The 20,732-nt window shown below is 38.0% G+C and overlaps 1 protein-coding gene across 5 annotated transcripts in view; it reads left to right on the forward strand.

The window, feature by feature from the left end:
- The window catches only part of LOC145771022 (uncharacterized), a 114,913-nt gene that overhangs the window by 43,532 nt on the left and 50,649 nt on the right, over window positions 1-20,732 (forward strand). For 3 of the 5 annotated variants that reach the window (XR_014289183.1, XM_082582772.1, XM_082582766.1), the window contains exons 5-6: window positions 18,187-18,315; window positions 18,603-18,816. Coding sequence is in view for 3 of the 5 variants with exons in the window: in XM_082582772.1 (XP_082438898.1) it covers window positions 18,187-18,315; window positions 18,603-18,816 (343 nt within the window). In the remaining 2 variants the exon portion in view is untranslated. The remainder of the gene's footprint in view (window positions 1-18,186; window positions 18,316-18,602; window positions 18,817-20,732) is intronic. The other 2 variants (XR_014289184.1, XM_082582781.1) reach the window with 1 other exon arrangement.

Here is a 20,732-nt window from a genome sequence, read left to right on the forward strand (position 1 = left end):
TTCACCAGACTTTTGTCTGGTTCAAAGCATATTTTTGTCGGCACCAAATCATTTCAAATTTCACCAGATTTAAAAAAATCTGGTGACCAATTTTTTGCACCATTTGGCACCTCTGCTCTGACTGGCTTTCACTCCTTTCTGTTCTGATTTATCTCATCATTAAAGTGTATTGTGATATCACTTGCATTCTGCTTATCGTCAGGCATCAGCTGCTTGGTTAATCAATAATGTTAACAATTCAAGCACAGACAGTGTGTAACTGTATTGTAATTTATTGCATGCTTTGACTGCTTTCTAATCTTTGTGATTATTAGTGGCAAACTACCGTACTTTATTAGCAAGGCTGCTTGCATAAAATTTTCTCGGAACTTCAGGGCGAGACCCGGCGGACAAAATGTCGTTTTTTTAGATTAATCCCGCTCATGGCCCCGAAGGCGCCTTCAGTTTTGAGGCCTGGAAAATTGTTTAATTCCAAGATGTCGTACGTGCACTTTTGATATTCCAGTGTAGTCTGGGAACATTGTGAATCTGGGGTGGTAAAAGGTTATACCCTCTGCACCAGAGGGCTCACACGAAAAAGACTGTCTGTGAATTTATTGGAGTTCCATCAATTTGGCATATGACGAATCATCATAGCACATGACTAGGGAACTGTGTTCCAAAAGCTAGTGCAATTCGATATTGCCACAACGAACTCGCAGCATCAGGCTTAAACAGATCGTTAGAATCTACACTGTGAAGCACACAACCAATGGCTATCAGTGAGTTCAACGACATGATTTTCCTGATTATTCATGAACTGATCGACTTCGTTTCGCAACAAGTAAAAGCATGTCGCTACGACTCAGCCAACGAACTGCACAGTGCACAGTGGTAGACAAGGTCGTGGTGATCAGTATTCAGATCTTCCAGTTAATTGCTTAAACAAGCTGCTGTTCAAACCTTTGCTTATGATGAAATTGATGCATTTTATCACTATTGGCATGACATTGTACTAAGCTGAACCGACTTCGCGCACAAGTTTTCTTGGTGAATGAGACAGTGGCATACCACTAAATCACTTGCATTAAGGCTGTAACGTGTCATTTCTCTTTTTACAAGTGTAGTTAACCCCTTTTGTGAACCCACCATGGCTGGAGCACCATCTGTTGCAAGACTACTCAACCTTTCAAATGGTAGATTAAATTTGTGCATTGCCACTACAAGCCTCTCAAACAAGTCTTCACCACATGTTGTTCCATGCATAGATTCCAATGACAACAAATCTTCTTGTATTTCAAAGTCTGAAGTTGTTCCTCGAATGAAAATTGCTAGCTGGGCGGTATTGGTTATGTTGGTCGACTCATCCAGGGCTAGAGAAAAAAATCGAAAGCCTGAGCTTTTTCTTTCAATGTTTTTTCAATATTTTCACCGATATCCTTAATCCGATCTGAGATGGTTCTTCGAGACAGACTGACTTTCTGAAACAATTCCACCTTATCCGGCGCTAGTAGCTTGGCAGCGGTGACAATGCATTTTTTCACGAATTCTCCATCTGCATGTGGTTTCAGTTTTTTCGCTATCAGTTCAGTAACTTCATAACTCGTTCTGACAATATCTTCATCCTGTTTGCAGTACCTTGACAAAGTGCTTTGCTGCACTTGTAACTCTCTTCTAAGGGCACTAATCTTATCCTGCCTCGCCTGTCCTGTTAGCTGTTTCAGATTACCATGGCAGGAGTCATAATGATGCTCTAAATTTGATTTTTTTTTTGCTGCTACAGATTTACCACAAACAATCCACACAGGTTTGCCACTTACTTCAACAAAGAAGTACATGTACAAGTTTGTCCAATCTTTCTGGAACATTCTGCCTTCATCACCTATCTTTCTTTTCTTTCCAGAAGACATTATACAACGTAAAATTTTGCTAATTTGAGAAGTAGGCTACACTGCAAAACACTAGCATAACTGACCAATTAACAATAACTGGTCACAATGTAACGTACACATTGTTGTTACAAATGGCCTTCTGTGATGGATTAACTAGTCATGGAAGGCCATTCGCAATATACCGAGAATGCAGAGCCAACTCTTTTTTGAGCTGTTGTTTCAATATATTTTGGGTGAAAAGTTTTGACGCGGACCACATGGAACAGTCATGTAGGCCGCATGCGGCCCGCGTGTTGCAGGTTCCCCAACCCTGGGCTAAAATATCGGCATCGGCCTAAAAAAGTGATATTGGTATCGACCAAAATATTGGTATTGGTACATCTCTAGTAATAGTAATATAATATTAATTATGTATTTATTGAGTTCCATTAAGGATAGGGGATCTCCTGACTAAGAAGCAGCAGGCCAGCGATTCTCCTTCAAGTATTTCAGTATTTTATTATTAAAAAGCATGGACAATCAGCAGAGCCTTATTTATAGCATATGCATTTTACTTTACAACTGTAGAGCATCATTAGTGCCTAAAACGCAAACATATAAAAACATTACCTAAAAAAAAACTATTACTAAATACATAAATGAATTTGCGCTAGTCTAACTAAGATACTGGCCAAAACTAACTGGTATAATACTGCATAAAAAATTATACTGCAGGCTTTGGCAAATTGAAACTAAGCTACACGAACTTAACTAACTACTAAAAGTTTGGACATCCCTGCCCTAGAATGATGGCAGGTAATGCAAACAACACAACATACAAGACGAATATCATTGAAACTGCTCATCTTTCATTTAAATGTTATTTCACTTATGTAAGAATACTGTACGCCTTTTTCTGTCAGAAAATGTATAATTTAAAGAAGGTACAAGAGCTGATCCTCATCTTTTGTTAATAATCCACAATACATGAATGATTGAGTGCTACATTGCGCTCTGCATGATCGTTAATCCATTTTAACTCTTCTATTACTATTAATATTAATTAATAATGCTGTTTGAAAATAGTCATCATCTGCTCATGTTTTTAGATCTATCTTCAGAAAGCTCAGTAGGAAGGCTCAGTTTTTACTTTTTTACAAACATTCTTAAGTTTGGTGTTACGAGGTCTGTTAGCTCACGGTCATTGATTGGTTTCAAATTAATTTGTACTTTGTTGGATTGCCTTCTGCTATAGTCCTAGAACGCTCAAACTTGGCTTTGAAGAAGCAGAATGCATGCTTTCCTATTGTAATACCATACATTTAGTCACACAAACAAAGTTGGTTTTAATTAACTAAGAAGTTGCATAACCTAAAACACAATAAGGTTAACTCACAAAACTCAGCAAACAACACTTTTACTAAAGTTTAAACTAAACAAAGCAACTGCAGCTCAGTGTGCAAGACAGAACTCAACTGTGGCAAACAAAGTATGCGTACAAAGTAATTAGCGTTAGCGCAGTGTTTCTCAACCTTTTTTGGCTCAACGCCCCCTTCATAATCTGGCAAAATTTTACCGCCCCCAAACAAAAACAATTAATTGCGAAAAGCAAATATAAAACAATAAATACTATTAATACTACAAAAAGTGCTCAATGCCAAGCAGAGCGATATAATTACATCAAATATAGGCTAGTTACTAGGGTGATTCATAAATTGAAATTTTTTTTAATTCAATGGGGCACCCTCTTGTATCGTGTCAATACCTGAAAAAATAATCCTGTCAAATTTTTAGAGCAATTGAAAGCATTTTCAAGGTTGCTACCGACTTTGAAAGCTGCATATAATACACACATGGGTCATTCCCTGTCAACTCAACAGGGTGTGTAAGCTCGATCCTCTTAGATTTTCTTGAAATTCACACTAAAGTTTCATAGTGAAGTATAATGAACACAAAAAAAAATTCAGCTCATTATCTCAAGACGTTTAGAAATTACAGCCATTCAAAGTCACCAAGGTGCCTCAAAATGCGTTCGCATGTACATTTTTCTCCATATTTGGGTCTTCATAACTTTTAATCTAAAGCATTTACAAAACTGAAATTTGGTATTCTGATTAAGAAGCAGCCCTAGTTTTCATATCTACCACCAAAATTGCTAATTTCAAATTAGTTTTAGATATAGAACCTTTCAAAAATTAAAATTTTTTATATTTTAAAATAAATTATCAATTTTTGATGTCCGCTATCTCCCAAACCAATAGTCACAGAACTACCGTTTTGCATATCATTAATCTATACTAGTTGATAATTAACCCCCATGAGAGTGACACCAAACAAATGTGAAATTATTGAAGTTTGGAGGGTGCAAAGATGAAGCCCGAACCACCTTTACACCCTCCAAACTTCAATAACTTCACATTTGTTTGGTGTCAGTCTCATGGGGGTTAATTATCAACCAGTATAGATTAACGATATGCAAAATGGTAGTTCTGTGACTATTGGTTTGGGAGATAGCGGACATCAAAAATTGATAAAAAATTTTAAATGTAAAAAATTTCAATTTTTGAAAGGTTCTATATCTAAAACTAATTTGAAAGTAGCAATTTTGATGGTAGATATGAAAACTAGGGCTGCTTTTTAATCAGAATACCAAATTTCAGCTTTGTAAATGCTTTAGATTAAAAGTTATGAAGACCCAAACATGGAGGAAAATTTACATGCAAACGCATTTTGAGGGACCTTGGTGACTTTGAATGGCTGTAATTTCTAAACGTCTTGAGATAATGAGCTGAAATTTTTTTGTGCTCATTATACACCAATATGAAACTTTAGTGTAAATTTCAAGAAAATCTAAGAGGATCGAGCTTGCACACCCTGTTGAGTTGACTGGGAATGACCCATGTGTGTATTATGTGCAGCTTTCAAAGTCGGTAGTAACCTTAAAAATGCTTTCAATTGCCCTAAAAATCTGACAGGATTATTTTTTCAAGTATTGACACGATACAAGAGGGTGCCCCATTGAATTAAAAAAAATTTTCAATTTATGAATCACCCTACTAGTTACCAGTCTCTAAAACCCTTGGCTTACAACCTGTTTTACCCTAAAAGGGAGATCATCAGAAGGTCCTTATTCAAATAGAATTCTACTTCTTACTTTTAATTCTACTTCTACTACTGGTAGTCAGTGTGAACCTTGGGCTTGGTGAGAAAGTGCCAGTTTCTTCACATCCATTGTAAATAAAGCCAGTGAGAAACGTTCGAAGATCACCTCTTATGGATATGTCAATTGAGTTTCACTGTTTGGTATGTAGCAAAACTACACAGCGGAATCTCTTTTCCACCAGGTATGAGGTAGGAAATGCTACCACGAAGATACGAGCTCTTTGAATCGTTACGCTGGGCGGTAGATGGGTTAAACCAGAATGCTAATAATTTAATATAAAAAATAAAATAGTAATTCTAATAATCAAAATGCCCCCCTTAAGCTGAGGTAATCATATTGCCCCCCTGCAAAATCAAAACGCCCTCTGGGGGGCGGTACCGCCCCCGTTGAGAACCACTGTGTTAGCGCAAAGCGCTTCCGGAGAGAAAATGTCCGAAACGTTTAAAAGTGCATTTTATTGATGTTTTCATGGGTGGCATTTTTTTTGGGTCACCCTATATCTTCTTCGCCATAAGTTGGGGCCAGGATTTTAAGAGAAACTGTGTCCTCTCTGCCGTTCTGGAATCGTATATGAGCGTACTGGGTGTTTGCTTCAATGAGTTCAACTTCCTCTGCTGGTGGATCATATTTTGATGCTCGAACGTGACGTTTCAGTAGAACAGGGCCTGGCGTCATCAACCATGAAGGTATGGAAGTTCCAGTTGTTGACCTGCGTTGATATGCAAAAAGACGTTCATATGGCATTTGATTTGTTGCTGTGCATGACAACGTGCAGATAGAATGAAGTACGTCTTTTAGCAAGTCTTGCCAACAATTATTTGGCAGTCCATGCGTTTTAAGGGCTAAAGTGATCGCTCCCTATTGGTCCCATTCATACGATCGGCTTGACCGTTTCCAGTGGGGTTATAACTTGTGGTTCGGCTTGTAGCGATGTCTTTTTCATGAAAGAAACGTTTTAGTTTTTCGCTTTTAAACGCTGATCCTAGGTCCGAATGCACACAAGCTGGCATTCCGAATACCGAAAAAAGTTTTTGAAGATGAATAATGATGCTTTTAGTGCTTGTGTTTTTCCAAGGGAAGGCAAATGGAAATCTGGAGTACTCGTCACATATTACTAGTATAAATCGGTTTTGATTAGTAGACGATAGGGGTTGCTTGAAATCCATACTCAGTCTTTCAAAAGGTTGAGTAGCCTTTATCAAATGCATTGCGTTGGGTCGATAAAAATGGGGCTTACACTCGCAACAAGTTTTACAGGATCGGATAACATCGCGAGTTTGATCGAGTGAGAAAGGTAAATTTCGAATTTTCACAAAGTGGGCCATACGCGTCTCACCTGGATGGCAAAGAGAATCATGTCAACTTTTCAATGTATTTTTCCCAGTGTCATGCATTTAATACGAGAAAGTGTGTCAGCTGGAACGTTTTCTTTCCCATATCTATAGATGACATCAAAATCATGTACATTGTACAAAGTTCAATGCGCCATCTCATGATTTTATCGTTCTTAATTTACCTTTGTGCTTTGTGTCAAACATGTAGGCAACTGACTTCTGGTCAGTAGTTAACGTAAATCGTTTGCCTGTGAGATAGTGTTTCCACTTCCGAACGGATTCAATAATGGCGGCTGCCTCTTTTTCAACTGCTGAATGTTTCAGTTCGGACCCTTGCAAAGTTCTGGAAAAAATGCCACTGAGCGGCCATTTTGATTAAGCGTTGCGGCTAAAGCAAACTCTGAAGCATCGGTTTCAATTTGAAAGGGTAGTGCTTCGTCAATAGAAGCAACTACTGAATTTTCGATTTCACGCTTGAGCTGCTGAAAAGCTGATAATTCTTCTGAACTAAGAGGAAACGATTTGTTTTGATTGAGAGGTGTAATTTTGTCAGAAACATTGCGTATCCACAGTGAATCCAGGCCTCGAAATTTGTACTTTTTTCCGGCGGTCAAGCATGTCCTACCGGACTGGCCCTTTCAGCGGACATTTAATATCTCAACCGGACATATTTTTTGCATGTACAGGCCTCGAAATTTGTACTTTTTTCCGGCGGTCAAGCATGTCCTACCGGACTGGCCCTTTCAGCGGACATTTGATATCTCAACCGGACATATTTTTTGCGTGCAAATAAATCAGTGCGTTAATGACAGTCGTGTAATGACGCAATAAACACAATTGAAAAAAACAATCCAAATTTCCTTATTACAAAAGCAACTCCGATCATTTATTCGATGGTTTTCGCGTTATAGAATCGTTGTGCCAAGCGATATCTGCCGACGCGGGGTCGTAAATCTCCATGTCAGGACTGTCCAAACAAATGCGCATTAGTGACTCAATAGTGTTAGCCTTCAATAGTGTTAGTGTCAACACCCTCCCTTATGTGCAGAAATTCTATTTCTATCAGTATCAGCGTGAATAAGGTCGCCACATTCGCCAAAGCACGTGCGGAACCCAGCTGAGACTTGCTTCTCTGTGACGTTTCTTTTTAACAAACGATCAATGTTACGCAATAATCCTCATTGTTAAAATTAGAACACATACTGTATCCTGCCGAAAAGTTCAGACAACTTTATTTCAAGGCAAAATTGCAAGGCGTTGAAATGATGTAAAAATGGCTACTTTTACCATCAGCTCGTTAACTACGCCACTCTGATGTGATCTTTAAAGCAATTGCCTGTACTATTATTGTTTCAGCTCCGTATTTGTTCGCGTTAAACAAACGTTAAACAAACAAACGCGTTAAACAAACAATTGTAACAATTCAAATTTAAAATATATTTTTGCTGCATTAGCTCTATTTTTGTCAAGAATTTTGCGGCGGTCATTTATGACCGACCAATGAGTCGGCTTCGGCAGACATTCGAGGTCATTCCGGAGGTCATGTCCGCCATGACCGCCGGAATTTCGAGGCCTGGAATCATAAGCAAATAATCCCATAACACGCTTTTGACTTTTTATGTTGGAGGGAGGGGGAAGATCTTGTAAAGCAAGGCTTCCCAAACTGGAGGTCGCGACCCTCCAAGGGGTCGCAGAAATATACCAATTTGCACAAGCTACTCGATCCATACTAACACTTCTGTGCGAAATGTTGTGACAGTTATTAACTTTAGTAGGAGTTGTGCAGTATTTTTAAAAATTTAAAAGATGAAATGCAATCGGAGTTAAAAACTCTTTTACTGCATCGTGAAGTGAGGTGGATTTCAAAAGTCGAAGCTTTAAAATGTCTAGCCAATTAACGTTGAAAACCGAAATTGTGATTTTTCCAACAGAATAAAATTCAGTCTTGGTCCACCATTTTCACAATGACATCTTGCTTTTGGAATCATGCTAAATGTCAGATTTGCTTGAAAAACTGAACGAATTTAATTTGTCTCTAAGAGAAGACATCAATTTTTTGCATTAAAATCTAAAATTGATGCGTTCATGAAAAAATTGAACATCTGGAAACATTTTCTACTGTTCTAACTGTTCCTACTGTTCCAGCCTAAACAACATTGAAACCGCCTTGACACCAGCATTGACAAACATTGAGCCACGGGTGGACTTGCTTTGTAGCAGAAGTAGGGGGGGGGACAGACCAAAAGTTCTGCTTTAACCCCCTGAAAATATGGAGAAACATGTAAAAACACCAACCATCTTACTTTTAGCGCTTAAAAATAACGTTTACCCCCTTGAACATAGGGGTTAGAAGTTTTGGAATTTTTAAAAATTGTTACTGTTTGTGGTACGTAAACACTACTTTTTTGATTCAGTCACAATTGTTGTGATTGCTTCACTGAAGTCTTCCATTGTCACATCAGTCTTTGATACAATATTTTCAAGGTATAGTTTCAAGTTTGTTATGTATGTGTGAAGTGGAAGCTTCTTGTGTCCTTTTTTCAGCTTAAAAATATCGTTAGTTTTGGGAATGGATGACGATGTGTCCTTGGCGTAACGTATTTCCTTGTACAATCTGTCTGTCTTGGTTCTTTCTGCTTGAATTGAATTTGCGTAATTGTTGAGTTCCATTGGTGAAGTAAACGGTCCACCTAAGGATTTGAGAGCTGCAAGATCTTTGTGGCGTCTTTGGTCTAGTGCAATATTAGCGGACATTTTGTTTTCTGATATCGTTTTCTGCAAGGTATCTTGAAGTTTTCTCCACTCTAGCTGCAATTCGGGAATAAGGATGTTTTTTTTGGTATAACTTTTGAAAGATCCAGAAGGCATACTTTCAATTAGATCTTGGGATTTATTTTTTACTTGTGATGAAGAGGCTGCTGTTAGTTCTCTGGCCCTTCTGCGAGATAGTTCATAGTTAATGAAGCCAACACTTCTCTCAGAGTCAATGTTGTGGATAGACACTTTTTCCAGTTTTTCCTCATCCATGTGGGCTAAGGATATATTTGCCTTTGGGTTATGATCTTCGAAACCAAAAATGTTTCCTTTTTGTCTCTGGAATGCTTCAGAGATAACTGGAAGAAAAACTTGTAACATGCTTTTAAGTTGTGCTTTGTATGTGGATGTCACTTGTGCAATGCTTGCACATATTTCTGGGCTGTACTTTGTGGCATGAAAACGATCGGATGACACGAATTGGAATGCAGGGTTATCAAGACCGAATAGCTTTTCAGGATTTGTGTGGTTCAGATCCTCATAAAGTTGATGGAATGCAGGTGTTAGTTTAGAGTATGTGGTAGTTTGGGACAGAGTGAGTGACAAAAAAGGTTCAACCAGATGTAAACCCAGAAGAGCTCCAATACAAAACACAACCTCTAAAATTTCGATGTCAAGGAAAGACTTACAATGCATGCTAGCTGATTTGAAACATGACAAAATTTACGCAAAAAATCAGCTACGTCTTCCATATGATACAATACAATAGCGCAGGACAAAGTCAAACGATTAAATCTTTCATCTTTGAGGCCTACTGATAGATTTTTTCTTGGGGCAATGTGAAGGTCAAAGTCTCTGGCTTTATTCCATGGTTTGTGATCAAAATCATGATTAATTAGCCTAGTTATGCAATTAAGAGCTTGTTCAGTGACACTTCTTGCTGATGAGGTTGCATTAACAAGTAAGTTTGCATAAATTTTGTATCTTCCAATTGCGTTTTCCAAACTTGCCCAGTGCTTACTTATTTCAGGGAGCAAGTCTTTTAGGCGCTGACAGTTAGGCGCTGGTCTAATAGGCGCGCACACTGTGGCGTTTGGATATTTAGGTGCGGAGCACTGTGGCGCCCGGTCATTTAGGTGCTATTCCTAGTAAAGCCTGTAGATTGTATCAGCTTGCCAGAAAATTATATCCTGACTTCCGTGAGTGAAGCTGCTTAAACCGGCAATGCTTTTCACACAAAATGTTATATTGAACAGAAAAATATATTGTTGTTTTATTGATTTATTACTGTTTTATTTGTTGTTAGTCCAGGTTTGCGTTGGTGAAAGCTTTATCAATAAATCATTCAAGCTTCCGAACATTATTGAGTTCATTTTTAGTTAACTCTTTCGCGACTACGGACGTATACACACGTCTTGGGATTTTTGCCATGATGACCAAGGAAGTATCCCCAAGTATCCCTACACGTGTCCAAGGTTGAAAGGTAGCCTATTTCAAGTAAAAAAAATGTAAATGATGGCAGATAAAATTTTTCTCATGTGCAGAATTGTTTTGGCATTCGATTAAACTACATATATTTTCATATTATTGTATCATGCTTGGGTAGTAAGGATTATAATGAATTAGGCTACACTTTTATGCCAATTTTTAATTTTTTTAAAAATTACAAAAAATACCGTGTGGAAAGTTGCTAGTTGTACATTGAATGTTTTAAATTTTATTGCAAAGCTTTGCATCTTCGGATAGCTGAAGATGTATGCTTTCATTTGATGTCAAGATTGTGCGTCTATGTCGATCACATGAGATGTTTTTACGGCGTAAATACAACAGATTTGTGTGAAAAATGTTTGGTAATATTTAGATTAAACGTCTTGACCTCGGTGGTTGCGAAAGAGTCAAATAATAACTACACTAAACATCAGTAAAATAAATATCATACCGTGGCCTATATTGAAGCGGGTGGTTAAAATTTTATTACATGTAAACTAAAACATTACATGTAAACTAATAGGAAAATCTATCTAATAGTTTTTAATGTAGGCTACAGTTTTTCAGGCTATAGCTTAACCGCTTTGGACATCTCAAGTTTGTACACACTATAGCATTAATTAATCAAAGTTGTGCGCTTTTAAACATTTTGAAAGTCATTTAACAAACAAGCACTGGTTTACTATTGACCTAGTCAAGAAAAGCATTTATGTTGAAAAATAGGCTACCTGAATACACTATTACTCAGCGCTGCCACTCAGCATTACTCAGCAACTTCACTCACTGAAGCCATGACCAACAACGCACACGCATTAACAAAACAATTTTTTTTCCTGTTCAATATAATATTTTGTGTGAAAAGCATTGCCCTACGCCCCTACCTGCCAAGCTGATACAATCTACAGACTTTACTAGGAATAGCACCTAAATGACCGGGCGCCACAGTGCTCCGCACCTAAATATCCAGACGCCACAGTGTGCGCGCCTATTAGACCAGCGCCTAACTGTCAGCGCCTAAAAGACGTGGACCCTTATTTCACGATTGAACATCAAGCTTGGATGAACATTGCAGAAGACATGATCTGGTAGTTTTTTTGTTTGAAACTTTTCAGCCACTGCGTGGTCCACTTGAAAATTATGTGAAGTTTGATCAGTCAACACAAAGTCAATCTTTTCATAGATATCTTTATTCTTTAGCCTCCACATCACTAGCCACAGAGAGGATTTGTAGTTTATTCAGCTTTCTGAAACAATGGACAAGGTAGGTAGTGCTCTATATTTTCCATTTATCATTATTCCCTGTACAATGAAAGAACCAGCTCCTTGTTTTTTGATCCGTCATTAGCATGTGTAATGGCTGCATTATTCTCAGAAAACATGATTTCTTGAACAATGGAATCAAGGGCCATTGTTTCGATGCTTTTGCCGGTTTTCCTTATAATATGTCTGTCCGGCAAAGTGTCCAAATCGAGTTGATCCGGGTCACTACCATGAAACTTCCTAGTTCTTCCAAACATCTTGTTTGCTGTTTCCACGATAGCTGCCTCTGCTTGGAGCTGAGACATATGATAAACACTTTTTAGTTTGTCCAAGGTTTCATAAAATTCACTGCAAACATTTCGCAAAGTAAGTCGAACGTGCTGGTATTGCTTTGCCATAGTGTCATCAACCACATGATTAATAGCTACTTTTCTCCTCTTTGGCTTAGGCTCTTCATCATCAGTTGGAGTGTCGTCTGAAGTGACTTCAACAGCACTAGATTGTTCAGAGTCTGAAAGCATCTCATTTAGTTCAGTTAAACCTTCATTATATTCTTCCGTGATTCTTTTTTTGGAGCACCTCAATCGTTCAAGAGCATGAAGATCTTGCTTTCGCCTTTCCATTGTTTTACACCACTGTTTGTCAATGTAATCCTCACAATACATTTTTCGTTCTGAGCGTTGATCTTTCAGAAAGTCCCATTCCATACTGGTCATCGTTACTCCATGGAGAGCTTCAAGTTTTTTTCTTTGTACGTTATTTTCACAAAATATATCAAAAACACCACTGGACCTGTCATTGAAGTCATTCATTCGTTTCTGATGCTAATTGTTTTGACGAGATTTTCTTATTCTCAAAAGATACATAAATTCATCATAAATCTTAACAACACGATTTTTAATTGCAATAGTGGAAACTGTATACAAATTGCAGGACAACCAATGTTCTTGCAACATCATTGGTATCATAGCAGCAGCATCCAATTTACTTCTCTCATTTGCACCTGCTCTCTTAGGCTGTAACAAGTACAACATATTTTCAAGGACTGCCTTTTCTACAGGAAGGGTTCCTGCTGGAAAGCCAGCTGCTTCAGTGTAAACAACATCACCTAATTTCTTTTTTGCTTTGGACCGAGTTTCAAAAGCAGACATTATTAGGTGTAAATAGACTGCTAACTGCCCAAAGGGTATAATTGTACAGTTTCAGATTTCTGTATCTTTAATATGATATAGGTTTATAATCCATCTGAAAAACAAGAAAAATCAATGCTTGCTCTGGGTCTGTTTTGGTTATGGTATACTTGACTGCAATATTACAACACACCATCAAGGTGTTGGCCAAACAAAAGTTGTTTCAAAGAGCAAATTAAAACTTATCCTCGAAATAAATCAAAAAATCCATCCCTCTCTACACCATAGTAAAACTCTGTAGATTTAAAACTGAACCAAAATAATCATTTCATTGCAACTATTGTACTGATAGTCACCAATGGCTAGGTTGGTTTCGCCACAAGCTATAGCCTAGTCTTCTGCAAGATTGTAGGCTAAGAACTGTTAGGCATTAGCCTAATATGGCCTACTACAACTTTGAATTGTATCTAAATCAGTACTCTCTTCTCAATTGGAAAGGCTTTATACTCATTGATCAGGCAATATTCCAATATAAAGTAGCCTAGTTGCCTTGCACTATCACTCATACTAACGTGTACAAACAACTAAATGGCACACGCTTTTATTACAGTCTCCAAAGCAGAACACATGTTGCCATTCACAAAAAAATACTATTTTTTAACTTAAATTCAATAAAGTGTGTCACTAAACAACTAAAATATCTTTCTACAAACTGGTAAATTATCAAAAACTGCTTAAAACTACAAAGGAACTAGTTTTGCGAGTATTGTTTTATATGGCAACACTGCAAGAAAATATCCAAAATCTCAAAGTGGTCATGTTCAAGGGGGTAAACGATCTTCCAGAGGCATAAATTTGGGCTTGTTGGAGTTTTTATATCTCGGTCCATATTTTTAGCCCATTAGAGAACCGTTTTTCGCCAAAAAGCATTCTAAGTCCCCCCCCCCTCCCTAGCAGAAGGCAGTCACACCCATCACACTGAATAAATGTGTTTGCTTTTTTGTTTTGTTTCCAGTAGACTACCTATAGGTTTCGAGGTTTCGTTGTTATGGTCAGAAATAAATAAAAACAAACTAAACTGTGAGCGGTAAATTATTTTTGGTTTTCGTTAGATTTAAGCTTTTCCATACATATCATAAATGTTTATTTCGCACTGTTCGTCGTTTTAATCGTAAGGGGTCGCGAAACATTTTAGGAGATTAAAAGGGGTCATGAGCAAAAGAGTTTGGGAAGCCCTTTTGTAAAGGTTTAAGTCTATCGGGATCTGGCTTTATTTGACCATTACAAACTACGTTTCCGAGAATGCATAAAGTTGTCATGGAAAATATACACTTCTTTTCGTTGTAAACCAGATTTTTACATTTAGTTGCTTCCAGAAAGCAATGAAGGTTTTGATCGTGATGTGCCTGATCTTTACCACAAATGGTTACGTTATCTAAATACGCAAAAGTGTCACATAAACGTTCGCCAGAAATAAAATTGTCCATAATTCTTTGAAATGCAGCTACACCATTCGTAACACTGAAGGCTATTCTACGAAATTGGTAAAGCTGACCATTGGCTTCGAAAGCAGTGTATTTTTTATCTTCGTCTCGAATAGTGCCTTGATGATATGCGCTTTTTAAGTCCTTGGTACTGAACACACAATACTGCGCAATTTTGTTCACAGTATCATCTATCCTTGGCAATGGATATGCATCTAGGTTAGTGTACTTGTTTATAGTTTGTGAATAGTCAACAACTAACCTTTTTTTCTGACGTTCATTTTTCGTGACAACCACTTGTGCTCTCCAAGGTGAGCTGCTTGGCTCTATAATTCCTTCTGAAAGTAACCTTTCGGTTTCGTTCTTGATGAAATCGTGATCTTTGCGACTGTACCTACGCAACTTGGAGAATGGAGATAGTAGGCTTGCATTCCGGGGAGAAATGCAGAAGCAACGGCGGTGGTGGAACATCCAAGGTGGTCAAGTTACAGATTTTTACTGGTGGTTCTTCTCCGCCGTACTTGATCGTTATGCTTTCGTGTTTGGCTTGCCAATCCTGTCCCAGTATAATATTCGCACACAGGTTTGGAAACACAAACAGTTTAAGACGATAATGCTTATCGCCAACTTGAATACTGGCAATGCAATGTCCTTCAACTTCAGCACACAAGTTCTGAGTGGCCATTGAAACGCTTTCCCGACTTGGAGATATCTTCAAGGAGCAACACTTCGTCACTCCTGAGTGAATGAAATTGTCCATACTTCCCAACTCAACGAGGGCAGTCGCATGTTGATCGTTAACAACGCCGTGGATGGAGGACTTTCTTAAGCTATCAGGTACACCAACAGGCCTTGTTGTAGAAAGTGTAAGACTTCGAACTGTTGCGTTTAATGACTTGGTCGGTTTTGCTTGACATACACGCTGGTAGTGCCCCCTTTTCTTGCATGTGTGGCAAGTAGCCTTGTGAGCAGGACATAACATATGGGATGATAGTTTGAACCACAGAAGAAGCAAGTTCTTTTTGTAAAAGAAAGAGTTGATTTCTCGACATTTTTAGATGCAAACTCTTCTTTTTCAACACATGATGACAAACCGACATCCTGACTTCTGTAGCATTCCGAGTTTTTCTGTGCTACATCTAGAACCCTCTTTTGATCAAATGCGTATGCAAGTGTTAGCGTTTGATTTTCAAAGAGATGTTGTCGAATACTACTATTTAAAATACTGCTTATGAAAGTATCTCTAATGGCCTCATCTCTGTGAACAGCTGCAGTTACTTGTTGAAAATTGCAATCTTTACTCATATTCTTCAGAATTTGAAAAAATTCGTCTAAGGACTCTTCTGGAAGCTGTTTACGAGTGGATAAGGCATGTCTCGCAAAAATTTCAATAGGTGTTTTAACAAAAGCTGCTTAAGGCGTTTTCATAGGTAGTAGCTTCGCTGAACAAGTCGTAAATATCGGCTGCCACGTAGTTGATGTGTACATTCAATTTGTTCAGGCTCTCTGGCGGCAAAGTAGCAACAAAATTTTCAAATGTGACAAGCCAGTGTCGCCACAGGTTTGCAGCATCTTGAGTATTCGGGCTGACATCAAGCCTTGCAGGTTTCAGCACTTTATCCATGGCTTCAGCTTTGCCGCTATTCTTAGTAAATTAAATTGTAATACCATACATTTAGTCACACCAACAAAGTTGGTTTTAATTAACTAAGAAGTTGCATAACCTAAAACACAATAAGGTTAACTCACAAAACTCAGCAAACAACACTTCTACTAAAGTTTAAACTAAACAAAGCAACTGCAGCTCAGTATGCAAGACAGAACTCAACTGTGGCAAACAAAGTATGATATGAAGTAATTAGCATCAGCGCAAAGCGCTTCATGAGAGAAACGTCCGAAATCGAGTACCACACCTATCTAACTTCCTGAGGGTTTTGGGGTCTAAAACATTTAGTTTATGAAAAAAAGCAGAGAAAACACATTTTTGACCAAATGTGGCCCCCATAAACGTGTAATGTTCAACTTTTAGTGTACTATACAACACTAATGACGCAAAAGTTAAAATACAAACAACTTTTGTTTAATCACAGACAAGTTTTATTGCTTTTGCACTTTGGTTTACCTCTTAACTCTCAACCACTGACCACTCTAATTACCCATTAAATAATTAAACACAGTTTTTTTTTTCATTTTTCATATTAGTTTACCACCTAATACTTCTTAAAAATAAGTTTATTGTAGTAGTATCCAGCTTTTTGATGGACAATGACTTCTTGGCCATATCTCAAACTTTAGAACGGTAAGCATAAGTCACTTTAATTGCTTTGTCCAACTCTTTCTCACTTCTTGGAGCAGAAACCTTTTCCTCAACATCAGTGACCATGCCCAAACCTCTCTCCACATCATTTGTAGCAGGCATGTTCTGTAGCAGAGCTTTGAATGATGAAAACTCCTCCATATGGTGCCAAGATCTGGGACTTTCATGAGTCAAACATTCAAACTTGGGCAAAACTCTAAAGAGTTCAAAAGAGTCTGGTCCGATCAAATCCAGCAAGCGAGTGGAGTTTTGAATAGAAAGCATTTGAACTAAGCCCTTTCCAATAACGGCTCTCTCGGAACTAGATCGAAATGTTTGCATCTTTTGCCACATTCGGACTTTGGTGGATACTGGATATTCTCACATGATCACTTGCAAAAGCAAACACGTGGCGCTCAGTGAGGTACCACAGGTGCAGGTTGAGTTTCGCGCGAGCAGCAACAGCCATTTCAAGGAAAAGGTCAGGGTAGCCAGGATTTTTGGAGGATTCTTGAACTCAGGAATCAGGATTCTGATTCTTGAGGATTCCATTCTCTTACTGAGTACCACTTCTGTTTCGTTTGTTCGTCTTGATAATCACCATGGCTGAAAATCCTTACACTCCCAGGGAGAAGAGAAAATTTCTAGCTGAGAAATAGCATGAAAGACTAGTGTTGAGGAGGAGGAGGTCATGCTGAGCCGAATTGTAGTTGAGAACAATCAGTATCTTGCATGTTTGGTCAACCTGGATATGTATTATGCCTCTGACCACAATTGTTATGCTTAATACTGCAGGTTGTGCAGCTCGTGTTGGCAAGGTCCTTTTATGTGATTGAAGATTTAAATTACTTTAAGTGATTACTGTCCACCTTGTTCAGACATGCCTTTAAGTATGATGCCAAAGACACAGCCGTATGCTCTTGAGCACTGTTGAATCGACTCCCTTTTATGTGTCGTGCCATGGCTCTCACCACGCAGCTATGTAGCCGACGGCAAGGTGCTGTATCTAAAAAACTGTAATTGAATCAGCAATCTTCAAGGTGATATTTGTGTTCACTGTTTGGTGGTCCAAAATTATCCATATTTGTTTATGAGGCAAATTTATTGTTGACCACCAGTATTATTTTTTTTGATGTAGACACAGTGCTGTGCCGAAACCGTTCAAATTTGTTTTCATTGTTTGAATAATACTATTTAACCCTTTGTTTTCCATTGACTATTTGTGGTGTTGCAAAATTACTTTGCAAAGGTTTACTCTGAAAAGAAAAACATTTTTTTTTTGTGTCTAAAGGAACAACTTAAACGTCATCGGACACAACAAAGGTTTTACGCTACAAAAATGTAATCAGTTGAATTTTTAAGCTTGGTCAACATGTATGCTGGTGAACAATTGTTTATTTTATTGTTAAATTATTTTGTTTATTTAGTTGGACCCACCACGAAGCAAATGCTTAGGAATATTTGGCTTAAGCTTGTACACGACGGAGAGTGATTTGAGAAGTGTCTTCTCACGTTATGGAAGAATTGAAAATATCAATGTGGTAATTGATCAAAAGGTATCGTAACATTCCAAAAGTGAAAAAGTCTCATTTAGAACAGGCAATTTTTTCAGTTGAACTTTTTTTCATCGTCACTGAAGAGTGAGTTGAAGAGTGAGAAGGTTTAAACATTTTTAGCAATGTTCTAAATCCGACTTTTTTGTCTAAGTCCGACACATTAAACATCTAAACATGACTGACAGCTAAAGCAATAATTTGAGGTGGCTAATGGTTGTCTGGGCTAATTGTTCACATAACTAAGAATTTTCTGTATCAACTTGTTAACATTTCATCCAATGCTACAGACTGGTCGCTCGCGTGGATTCGGTTTCGTATATTTTGGCCATGAAGACGATGCAGAGGAGGCTAAAGAACGCGCCTCTGGAATGGAGTTAGATGGGAGGCGTCTTCGAGTGGACTACTCTATCACGAAACGAGCACATACACCTACCCCTGGCGTCTACGTTGGCCGTCCGTATGTTAGAACCTGTCCATATTCAGTAGGGTGTCCACTTTTAGGTGACTTTTCAGGAAAATTTGATTCGGGTCAAATTCTGACTGGATTTTCGTCACTGATTTCAAAAATGACGTTATTTTTTCATTATAACGTCATCTTGATGTGCCACCTAGCGGATTTTTGCTATTTTAACCTTATCACGAATATGATAATCTTGAGCTAGAGAGTTGGAACATGCGCCAAAATGACCGGAAGGGACGATTTCCTATTTGGTAATACAATATGAAATGCTGACTGCAACAGAAAAGGAGTTATTTTGATAAAACATGTTTTTGCACTTTTTGGACAAAAAAATGAGAAACACAGCAATTTTGCTTGGATTTTGCTACAGTGATGCCTTTTTTTCGATTGATAAGCTGCGCCACCTTGTTTAACAGCTAAGTACAGTGGTAGTAGCTTAACAATAGATATAGTGACGCTTTTATTTCGATTGTTATGTCATAAACGATCCTAAGATAAAAATGATGCGATGTCGCATAATTTTGTTTTGGATATTTTGCACACAAGATTCATATATTTTATCTGGAAAGCATTACGAAATACAGTTTTCGAAGTAAATCTAAGAGTACTGGTCATGTAACCGATTATGGTTGATACGACTGCAGTTAATACTGGTAAAAAGACGGGTGTCAACAAACGATTAGAAGAATATTTCATGTCTGAAATTGGTCATGAAGTACACACTCTTGAATGTCTCCTCCATGTAAATGAGATTTATTTTACTCACGCAAAAAAATTTTTGGAAAGCAAAGTGAAAGCCCCTAATGCATACGAAGATGGTGGTTTGATGATTAGAATTAAGAAAATACCAAAACCTAAGCCCCAACATTTGAAAATCCGATAAGATTGTAAAGTTTCCATCACAGCTATAGCCCCAAATCATTTAAAAGCCAAGATCTTATGGTTTTCTGAGCACAAGAAAGAAGCTAAAGTTTCATCCTTTCGGAGCGACCATATGTGTCTTCTTTTTCTGGCTCATTTATTGATGGATGTTCCAGGAAATTTGAAACTCCTACTTTTTTATCGTCAAGAAGGCGTGTCCCATGCGCGTGGGATAACAACAGCGAGTGGTTACTTAAAAATACTGATTTTTGGGTGTTGTGTTGATATCCCTAAACTTCAACTTTCTTTCACTGTTTGTGTTTATTTGCCAGCAGTTTTAGTCATCCATCTTAAACCTTCCGCTGCTGAAGGTCCCTCAATTGTACTGTTTACAAGAGATTTATTACTTGCATATAAATCTGTTGATAAACCAGTATTCAACGCTGTTTTGAAACATTTCGTTAAGCATGCATACCTAATTACCAATGGTTGAGCCCCAAAAATTTTACTTTTAGTTCCCACGCTGAAGCTCCGCCGTTTGCTGCTGATGCGGTTAGACAGAAAAGTTTTCCAAGAAACGTTGATATCGAGCAGAAGCGTGGCAACTTACGTGATTTTTCTCCAAAGAAAGTAAGATTGCTCCATCCATTTCATGTTTTTTTTCATCTCAGTGTTTTGGCGTATGATCGACGACAATGGTCGAGGAACAGAGCCCTTCATTGGCAGACTGAAAGGCATTGTGAACGGCTTGATTGGAGATGACCAAGATGATTTGGCCAAAACAGATTTGTGCTGCTTAGTACAGTATGGTGTGATAAATAACACAAGGGAACACAATTTTTGTTGACTTCGATCTAACAATTGTTTTTGACTAACTTTTGGGCGCTGAATCCAAAAATGACATCAGTTTTTTTCTATCACGTCAAGTTTTTAAGCTAAGCACCCACTACTTTGTCTCATAACCCACAAAAAGTACAACATTTAAGACATCTGCGTTTATTGTATAAAACGTTTTAAGAACTACAAGCAACCGAAAGCAACTCCATGGTTTTCAAATAAACATTTGTACAGCTATATTCTATTTCTTAAAACGGAT

The sequence above is a fragment of the Aplidium turbinatum genome, chromosome 1, assembly GCF_918807975.1.
Source record: "Aplidium turbinatum chromosome 1, kaAplTurb1.1, whole genome shotgun sequence".
NCBI classification, from domain to species: domain Eukaryota; kingdom Metazoa; phylum Chordata; class Ascidiacea; order Aplousobranchia; family Polyclinidae; genus Aplidium; species Aplidium turbinatum.